At 39.6% G+C, this 10,937-nt stretch overlaps 1 protein-coding gene across 1 annotated transcript; it reads right to left on the bottom strand.

The window, feature by feature from the left end:
* Window positions 1-2,314: 2,314 nt before the first annotated feature.
* LOC308303276 (charged multivesicular body protein 6-like) lies at window positions 2,315-7,586 on the bottom strand. The gene is made up of 8 exons (XM_080747611.1): window positions 7,398-7,586; window positions 6,644-6,753; window positions 6,404-6,491; window positions 6,223-6,309; window positions 5,918-5,983; window positions 5,684-5,764; window positions 4,928-5,004; window positions 2,315-4,248 (listed from the first exon to the last, which is right to left on the bottom strand). Exons 1-8 carry the CDS (start codon window positions 7,458-7,460, stop codon window positions 4,203-4,205), a joined length of 618 nt encoding a protein of 205 aa, XP_080603737.1. The 5' UTR covers window positions 7,461-7,586; the 3' UTR covers window positions 2,315-4,202.
* Between the last annotated feature and the right edge of the window lie 3,351 nt (window positions 7,587-10,937).

Raw genomic sequence — 10,937 nt, 5'->3', positions numbered from 1 at the left:
AGGACAGTTACAACTTGTCCAGAATCCAGCAGCATGTGTGTTGACAAAGAGAGCCTTATTTTAGCAGCATGTGTGTTGACAAAGAGAGCCTTATTTTAAAATCCCTGCATTGTTTGCCTGCCAATTTTAGAATAGATTTTAAGATCCTTTTACTGTCTCTTTAAGTCTGTGAATAAGAATGCACCGGCCTACTTGTCAGCAATGCTTCCTAACTATGTGCTCGGTAGGGCCCTTTAGATCTACAAGCGCTGGTCTCCTGGAGGTCCTGGAGACTATGGTTACACCCCGCCATTCCGAAACACCGCTATTCCGAACGTTGACTTCTAACCCTAACCCTACCCCTAACCCTAACCCTAACCCTAACCCTTACCCTAACCCTAACCCTAACTAACCCTAACCCTACCCCTAGGTTAGGGTAAGGGTTAGGGTTAGGGTTAGGGGTAGGGTTAGGGTTAGAAGTCAACGTTCGGAATAGCGGTGTTTCGGAATGGCGGGGTGTAACCGGAGACTATAATACATACAAAATTATGGTGAAGCAGCTCTAAGCATTAAGCTATTATGCTCCCACGCTTTGGGAGCACAACAGCCTTCCGGGGATAAAAGAAATCTTATAACACCTTTTTAGCATTGCTTTTACCTTGCTTAGATTGTAGCATTTCTCTTCTTGTTTTACTTTTTTTAATTAAACATTTTAAAAATAAAATGCATTTCTATGTATTTACACACCTCTTTGCCCTTTTCTTTCTAGGGGGACTCCGGAGACCACGGCACTCAGACCTCACCATCCTGCACATGGCTGTGTGTAAAGAAAGAGGAGGTTGAAGACCACGGCATCTCTTCACACTGCTCTGAAGTTAAAGTTGAGCTGGAAGACCGTGATGATGGGGGGGAGACCAGTGGCGGTGTCCACGCTGGAGAAAAAACTCCTTTCCTCTGTAAACGGTGTGGAAAGAGTTTCACTGCGTTTCACTGGCTGAAGACTCACCAGCGTATCCACACTGGACCCTTCCACTGTAAACATTGTGATAAGAGTTTCCTTCGGTCAAATTCCCTGAAAATACACCAGTGTGTCCACACTGGAGAAAAAGCTTTCCACTGTAAATATTGTGACATGGGTTTCAGTGACTCAAGTGACCTGAGGAGACACCAAATTACCCACACTCAAGGTTTTCTTTTCCACTGTAAACATTGTGATAAGAGTTTCCCTCTGTCATATTCCCTGAAAAGACACCAGTGTGTCCACACTGGAGGAAAACCTTTCCACTGCCAATATTGTGACATGAGTTTCAGTGACTCAAGTGACCTAAAGAGACACCATCGAACCCATAAAAGCCCTTTCCACTGTCAACATTGTGATAAGACTTTCCTTTATGCTAGTACGCTGAAGACACACAACCAGCAAGTCCACGCCCAAAGGGAGAAATTGCCGTCTCACCTACAAACCGGGGCGCTTCACACCAAAGATCAGGTCAAAAACCTGGGTGTGATTTTTGACTCTGATTTGAACACGAAGGCACACATCAGAAATGTTACGAAGTTTTACCAACTAAAAAACATTGCCAAAGTCCAACCAATTCTCTCCCAGGCTGACACTGAGTGATTAATTCATTGTTTTATCTCTACTGTGATGCTCTCCTATCTGGTCTTCCTAGAAAGATGATAAATAAATAAAACTATAGGATGGTTACAATTTGTCCAGAATGCAGCTGCACATGTGTTGACAAAGAGAGCACCTCTCAACATAAGTTTCCATTAGGACTAGTTTTATTTTTCTTCTTTTAAAACCTCACAACAATCTGTTTTAAGTGTTAGTTGTAAAAGGTAAGTATTTTATTTATTAACTTGAGGTATTTAAATGTATTTGGGTATTATCCATTTATACTGTAATAGAGAGAAAATGTGACCTCACACTGACACCATTGAAAGTAACAGCTGAAAACCTCCCAATATGATATCGTCTGTGCATTGAACAGGTTGGCCCATAGATGCACTTACCATAGCAGCACTTGCCTAACTCAATGAACATAGGCCTGTAATTTAGATAGCATTTTATATATATATATATTTGGGATTTATAAAGTTTGTTTTTACCGAATAGGTGTGTGGCCTACGTTTTTCTTACGAAATATTATAGATCTCACAAAATCTGTCATTTAGTACATATTTACATATCCAAAAATAAATAGGTCTAATACTTAATCATGTAAAGCCACCTGCAGCACAGTATGCACTTGTTGCTAGTGTATTTATCATATTGCTGCCTAGTGAGCAAACAAACAATTCACCGAAGGCAAGCTCAAGTGGGAGAATGAAGGGCAGGGCAATATATTTTATTGTTAGAGAATAACAATTAAGGGGTACATCTGAATGAACTGGTCTGTCATAGTCCCACTTGAAAGGACTTCCACAGCTTGAGAGAACTAGTAATAGGAGTGTTTCAAATCTGTCTGCCTGACAACCTGATTGTACATAGAGACATAGGAGTTTAAGATTGATCCTCTGTTCCACAAGACCATTGTACTCTGGCATACTCGTATAAAGTTAAGTATTAGAATAGGTCTTATGCAACGATGTGAGGTTAATCTGTTTTGTTTGTGTGTGTGTGTGTGTGTGTGTGTGTTTCTGCAGTTAAACCGAAGTCTACCCAAGTGAATATGTGGTGCGGTGCAAAATTTACCGTAGACGTAAATTACCAACTATATTCATAATACTCATTTGTTAAAGGAGCTATAGTCAAAGAGCTATGTGAAAAACTTTGTTTACATCCCTTATCCCATCCGCTTTTTGAGGTCATTTTTGAATAGAAACATATATAAACATATATGCTTAATCTTTTTTATAAAATATTTTTGAAACATTATTTTAGCGTCCATTTTTTAGTTGACTTTAGCTCCTTTAAGATGCTCTTTTTTCATCAATTACCATGTTGGTCAGATATTACCTTGGACAGATGCTAGCATCCATCAAATAATTGTTGTATTGAGTACAGAGGTATAGTAACTAATCCACAAGGGGAGTGGATAATTAGACTGGTTAACCGGTCTGCCAGAAGGGGTCAGAGTGGGACAACATTAAGTGATACAGATGCTTACGCAAACGTTCCAATGCAAAGTTCTAGGACAGATCATATGGGTCTTACATCTTAGGCAAGCCGTCATCATGGCTGGGACCACTAAGGTAGACTGGGCCAGAGCCCAACGTAGACGATATTAACACAACCTCTAGAGCAGTGGTTCCCAAACTTTTCAAGTCGAGACCCAAAAGAGAGATTAGATGTTTGCGTGGAAGTTAGTGAAAATAACAGATCTAGCAGATGGCACCACTCGAGTCGTGACCCTCAAAACCCAAATGGGTCCTGACCCACTGTTTGGGAAACAGTACGTCTAGAGGCACTACATTTTATCGTCCCTGTTCGATGTAAATCTTGTAAGTCCAAAACCGTAACTATTCAGGAAATTGAAAAAAAATAACCTGCGCTCCTAGGCTTCAAAATTGTTAATACTTTTCATCGGTTCAATATTTATCAAACCCACAGACAGACTTAACCACTTTCAATTAAAAAAGGAACGATCCTGTAGATTGGCTATTTTTGTGTGACACTAGTATGACAAAATAGGGCATTAATTTTTTATGAAAAATCACAAAAGGTTGAAATATGGAAGGTTAGATTTCTGCCCAACGACAAAGTTATGTTAATCCTGCCATGCTGTGTGGTTAAAATGAAAGTTGTGGTCACATACATGAGTAGAGAAATAATAATAGGTGGGATATATTTGTCAGTCAGTTCATCGTAAGTGAGTAATATACAGTAATTAGTCCTTCACAAAAGCTTAAAACACAAAATAAAAAGATCGACAGGGTTTAGGCACAATTACTGATCCTGTACGCCTTCAATATTCAGGTCATTGTCCAATAAGCTAGGCGCTGCATCTAATTTTCTAGATAGATAGCGAACCAGTTATTTCCCCAGCTGTATGGGGAGAACTGGCTTGTATCCGAGGCCAGAGAGGGTGTTGGCAGGTAGGCATATTACATGGCCAGATGCTGGCTGTAGCTGGATGCTGTGAGGAGGTCCAGTCTTCATCACCGAGGATGGTAATCATAATGGTAGACAGATCTCCAGGTAATGTTTTTGTGTTGTGTGTTTGTGTATAGGACAGTCTGAAGAGCCACCAGGTCACCCGAGGGATTCAGGCATGTATCTAGGCAGCGAGCATCTCTCGTTCAGGCTTCTTCCTTGGACGTTCCCTCTCTGCAGCAAAGACAGATTGACAAGCAACACAGTGACATGTTTAGCCTTGATAGACATCACAAATGACCGGGCCACAGCAAACACAAGGAAGGTGTTGGGTCACCAATGAAACCTTAGGAAAGATTAAAACAAAGACAGGTGGAGTAAACCAAGACTGGAAAACTTTGAATGATTTCCTGTGTCTGTGTCACATGGATTTAGGAGATCAGAAGTCAACACACACTCGCGAGATGTAGCAACACTGATCATTTGGTGCACAGTTTTGTACTAGTGGTGAGGTGTGGGATTGTCTCTCATCATGGTAATATTATTGTCGCTGTCAGGCATAAACCGTGTCTCCAAATTTCTACTTTTTTTGTAAATGAATGTCCTACACGCATAAGTATCTAAAATAGAGGATCTACTAAGGTCACAGCGCATCGCAATGAGATGCGAGGTTGCAGATCAACACATTTTACCTTTTTCTAAAAAAACATTGAAAGTTAACTTGTGGGCTTTATAAATATTAGACCAATGAAAAGTATTAACTTAATAGGTGCTTGTGACTAAATAACTACATTGGATCCATTGGAACACCGGTTATCTTTTTCATTTCCTGAAAAGTGACAGTTCTGGACATATGACATTTCCACCCGACCCGACTGTGACAATATCAACGCTCTTTGATTAAAACACTTGCCTGGGCTCTCCTCTGTTGCCTCTGGGACTTCTGGCAGGTCCTCCGTGGGAACCTCAGGAAGCTCCACATCTCCCTGAAAGTGAAAACACATATTAGTGGAAAATCATTGGAGCCTGGATCCATAACAGACAGAAATCTGACAGAAAAACAATAATTACAGTATAGTTTTGGTGGAGAGGGGGAAAAAAGAGTGGACCAAATACAAGTAGAGAGGGTTTAAGTGATTCAATATAATTTTCTTCACTGTTTGCAATCTCTGCATACTGTATATCTCTATAGATAATCAAAGCTTTATGGGAGGACTCTTCAGATGTAGCTCAGACCAGCTGAAAGATAGTTACGACAGTCTTTGATGTCACTACAAGTATTGAGTGTGCTTCAATGCTTCATTAACACTGATGAATGGGTTCAACGCTGGAACCACACAGTAGTGTATGGAACCATTGGTCACCGCTTCTTGTTCTTGTCATCTCTGAGCACACCAAAACAAATTCCAAATAAACTGTAAGTTGGTTTTGGCCATGTATTATTGAATGTTCTTCATTTACAAGTCTCTCTCTCTCTCTCCGACCAGCTGTAACACTTTTACATCTCACAAAAAAATAAAGACTAGATATTGTCTGTGATATTGTAATATTGTGATATGGCATAAGTGCTGTCTTTTATTTAATCGCTTATGTAGGCTTCAATGTATTTGTTACAATATGGTATTTTGTCCACATGGCCCTGGCAGCCCTACTAGAAACACTGACCTGAGTGATAGCCTCCAGCTCGGCCAGTACAGCATCTTCGTCTTCTTGTGTCAGAGACCCTGCTAGCATCTCATCTATTTGCTGTGTGGACAGATAACAAACTCTCAGTAAACAACCAACACATTTCAATGTCAAACCCACGATAGTCTCAGAAATGAACAATAATGTTGACATAATGTTAGTTATGGAAATGAAAGCATATGGTGCGTTTCTGAAGTTATCTGGGACCCTCACCCTTTGGTAGTCAATAGCATCCTGGGTTTCATCCATAATCCGTTCCACTTCTTCGATGGACATTACCTAGTTTGTGGAAAACAAGAGCTCATCATTATCCAAGTAGACATTCTAAGAGCACAGTACGAGAGACATACCCTATTAGAACACTGGTTCTCAAAATGGGGTTTGGGGATTTGAGTTTTACTTTTTCTTTTACAACATTTGGGCAAATCCTCGCTAATGGGGGTCCCCGTTGAGAACCACTCTACTCTAGATGTTATGGCAAACAAATATACCTTTCTTTAACATTTTGGTGTGCCTACCTCATGCATCTTTTTCAGACAGTCATTTCCCACTTTCAGCCCTTCGATGACTTTTACTTCTATCTGCGCAAATTCAAGATCTTGGACCTGCATTGAGTGAGAAATAGTAGCATTACTTGCAAGTGGACAAATGAAAAGTGTTGGTGCATTGCATGTCAAAGACAGCTGTCCGTTTACTCACCATGCGCTCCAGGTTGCTAATCTGGTTCTCCGTCTTGTCAAGGAGCTGGTCCTGGTAGCGCTTCTTCTTCAGCAGGAGCAGTGCTTTTCTGTTTGAAGCGAGGGACACATCAGAAATGATATCAGCTCACTTTACCCCAGCCCAGGGACTGTGTTGGGACAGTTGTAGGATAATTGATAAGAGATAGTACAGTAGGCTGTGTATATATTATGTGTTATTAACATGGGGGTTTGTTCTTACTCTTTCTTTCCATTCTTCAGTAACTGTTTAGCTAGAAGTCTCTCCTTCTCTAGGTGCAGATTGATCCTCTTCTGATATTGCCTCAGCTTATCTCTCTGTTGTTTCAGTTGCTGAAATGAAAGAAGTGACATAATGCTGCATATTATTAAGACAAGACAACATGAATGCCTGCCTGCCTGCACCGTTCCTGTCAATTAGACCAGTATGTCAATTAGACGTTTCATTTTATTATTATAGGAGCAAATCACAGCACACTGCTAAACGGTTGCCACACAGTCTTTATAAAGTAAAATCAGTGCATAAATAATCTTACAAAGATTGCATAATATACAGAAAGGTTTAACATTTCCCAGAAACAGTGCAAGTATACCACCACCACCAGGAAAAAAACAAAACAAAAACAAAGAAAGATTGCCGTATCAAATACCTATAATTAATAATTATTATATACTATACAGAGCCAAAAACTATTATTCTTTTAATTCAAAGATTCAAGTGTACAAATGGGACGTTTGGTTCAATGTGTACAGAAGAGTAGACTAGAGTTACAGACTGTAAGGATCCATTTGGAGCACCTTCAAGGAAACCTGATGGTCCCTGGACCCCACTCTGAGCCACCGCTTTAGACCACGTTATATTTTAAAAAGAAAAACATCCTAATAGTTGTGCAGTTTCTCATTACAGTACCAGTACAGTAACGTCCCGACACAGACAGTAGTTAGCTTTAATGCTGGCTATTAGCTAACACACTCACCAATATCGCCTTGTCTTGCTCTGTCACTCGAGTGCGTTTTTTCTTGCCAAAGATATTCCCCATAGTGACACCGCATCCCAGCCAGTTAACACAAATCTGAATAGAAATGTTAAGCACTGCGCTGGATTAATACTATTTAAGTGTAAAATTGCGCAGAAGATCAGTGCTGGTTAGCCTCCATAGTTAGTGTAGTCATCTGTTGACAATGGAACCGTCCGCACCCACATCAGGAAGTACGGAAGCTGGAGAGGGACATTACATACATGCGTGGGTCCTATTTTGTTTCTCAAACATTTTATTCCAAGGACCCCCAAATGAAACATTGCATTGGGCCCCCATATTTGTATTATTATAAATGTTTGGTACCTCAATACTGTAAAATTGTTAATTTAACTCAGAATGTACAAATCAAAAACAAATAAGGGTCCATTTGTACACTATCTGAGATACATTTAGAGCCAGATAAGGCCAGATAAACTTTAAAGACGTTCAATTACTGCTGTTCAACAAATTCACTCTATGAGTAAAAGAAGATAAAGACAGTACATTTTATGTAATATTTTATTCATGAGAACGTGGTATAGGGAGGGGGGGAATTCATTCACGACCTGTGTTCTTTTTGACATTGGGGCATTATAGGAGCAAATCACAGCACACTGCTAAACCACACAGTCTTTATAAAGTAAAATCAGTGCATAAATAATCTTACAAAGATTGCATAATATACAGAAAGGTTTAACATTTCCCAGAAACAGTGCAAGTATACCACCACCACCACCAGGAAAAAAAACAAAACAAAAACAAAGAAAGATTGCCGTACGTATCAAATACCTATAATTAATAATTATATACTATACAGAGCCAAAAAAATCTGTTCCAGGGTTAAATGATTTTTTCTCCCCAATAGCAGGTATCAGAAAAGTGCAAAAAGAAAGCAGATGTTATTTAGATGGCTACATTTGACTGCGAATGACAATTAAAACCACACACGTGGATATTGCAGTAGTTGACAATGTACTACATATTAAATGTTTGTAGTGAACACCATGTATATACACAGTAAAATCCTCAGTGTCTGTCTGTACACGGTCAGAGTAACCATCTCTCACCTTAGTCACCTATCCCAATCACACCGAATACCAACTGTAAGACAGATAGTCTACTCCAGGGTTCCCCAATAGGCGGCCCGGGGGCTACTGTCAGGCCCCCACCAACCCCAGTAATAATGGTGGTATAAGAGCAGCAACAACACTAGTATATCGTCGTTGTCGGGTGCAAATCTCGTATCTCCAAATGTGTACGTTCTTTCGCAAATCATACAAGGCCGTCGCACAAAAGTAGTGAAAACAGCCGATCTACAAGCACACAACCGTTGTGTGCTTGTAGATCGGCTGTTTTCACTAGGCTGTTTTCACTAGTTTAAATCATTTTTAAAATGATAAATTCAAAACTAACGGTTTTGGACATACAAGATTTTCACCCGACGACGACGAAAACGGTCGCTGGAGTAGTGGGAACGCCAACGTGAACCCCTGCAATGTTGTGGCCCTCGGCTTGGTACCCTAGACATAATTCGGCCCTTGGGGAAAAATAATTGGGGAACCCTGGTCTACTCTATGTACTGTATGTGCTCCATTCAAGTGCACAAGGCTACATGTGTGCAAAATATATATGTATATATATCTCAAGTAAAATAAAGGTCATTCAACGTCCTCATTTGTGTGAGGTTAAAAAGTCTTTTGGAAGTCTTTTGAATAACTCCGCCGTTATTAACTTGATACGAATAGACAATTGTAGCTCAAAAACCATCTTGTGGACAAATAAGTATAAATGTTTAAATAGATAGATAGATTCGAAAATATAAAATAAAACATTGAATGGCAAAAACAAATGCAATATTTTATGAAGACAAACATCCAACTCATATTCAGAAATCAGACTACTTGTCTGAAAATGCTCTATAAAACATGACTTCAACATTACACAACGGGATGCCAAACCACATGAATTCTATTCTAGCATCCGTATTCTGGGCATGTCAGAATAGGCGAACGTTCGGGGGAAAATAATCGAACATTCCACTAAAATAGCTTTCACTATTTGATGTACAACAAGTATATAGGGTTTAAGTGGTTAAAGTGAAGCACAGGGTAGTAAAACAGCTTCTCTGCGCTCAACGCTCATTAGTGACAGTAAAAAAAAATAAGAGCCCATAAAATCCATAAGACAACAAAAAGAGGACAACAATTCTAAGCCACTTAACCCAAACACCTGTAATACAAAAAAGTCCCACACTTAATGAATCATTTTAGAATAGGACGGCTAGTACAAGTGTTGGCATCTGAAATGTTGGATTTTTTTTTTAAATGTACACAGTAAAATCCTTAGCATTAATTAAAGCTGCGATCCGGAATTCATATTAATGAATAAAATGTTTTTGAACCAATCTCTATATATGTTTTGGTGTACATTAAAGGGATATTTCACTTTCAAAATAACTTTTGGTAATTTTATCGTCTAATCAGACCAGGACCGTTTTTAAGTTGATTGATTCAATGTTGTATTATTATTGATTTCATCAGACACGCTCCCTTCCTATACAAACCCATTGTAACTTCAAACTCCATTTTAACCATGACAGATTAAAAAAAAAGTAAATAAAAAAACACGGCCAGCTTAAGTATCCGGAGGGAACTACGAGTCCCCAGAAAAAAGGACGGGTGTTTTTTCAATGAATCTATCATGGTTAAAATAGAGTTTGAAGTTACAATGGGTTTGTATAGGAAGTCCTGTCCTGGGTGTTCCCAAAATCCTGAGTAGACGATAACATGACCAAAGGTTTTTACGAAAGTGAAATATCCCTTTAATAGATTATCTATCTAGCACAAACTGTAGGCAGTGGATGGAGGTGGTCTCCCGGCTCCATTGAGAAATGTAGACCCTAGTGTCTGGAAGCACAAGCAGCCCTGGCTGAAGCTGATAAGCCCAATATCTCCCCTGGCCAAGGGCAGATTGCCTCCTGTCTGAGTAGTAGATTGTTTGGTTTTCCCACCCAGGAGACCCGGGTTTGAATTACCAGGCGTTACTGTTGCAATTACCTCTCTAAGTCGTGACAGCACATAAACTCTAGGAATTGTAGCTTTAACTTAACCCTGAGTGTACACATGGAACCAAATGGACCCCACCTCATAATATAAATTGTGTCTGCTGCAACTTACAGCAGAAAGCCAGAGGCAATAATTGTCATACTTTTAATTAAGGACTGACAAATAAGCAGCACATAAAAATAAAATAAATCAAGACAGCCTCAGCTGTTCATCGTCAGTTACAGGCCAAACATATTCAATCAAGTGAATACTTGAAATTCTTAAACGCCTACTCCTGCATATAATAGGGTTAAATTACAATTTAATGGTTTGCAGATATTGCACCAAAAATGCATTTTGGTACAAGTACCAGCCTATACAGGCAAACCCCTCCCATCCCATCCCCCCACCCAAATAGTCACCATCTGTACAAACACATACAATTAACACAAAA

The sequence above is a fragment of the Nannobrachium achirus genome, assembly GCF_963921795.1.
Source record: "Nannobrachium achirus genome assembly, chromosome: 18".
NCBI classification, from domain to species: domain Eukaryota; kingdom Metazoa; phylum Chordata; class Actinopteri; order Myctophiformes; family Myctophidae; genus Nannobrachium; species Nannobrachium achirus.
Note: the sequence above shows the minus strand (reverse complement) of the source record. Positions and strands in the feature narration are given on the sequence as shown.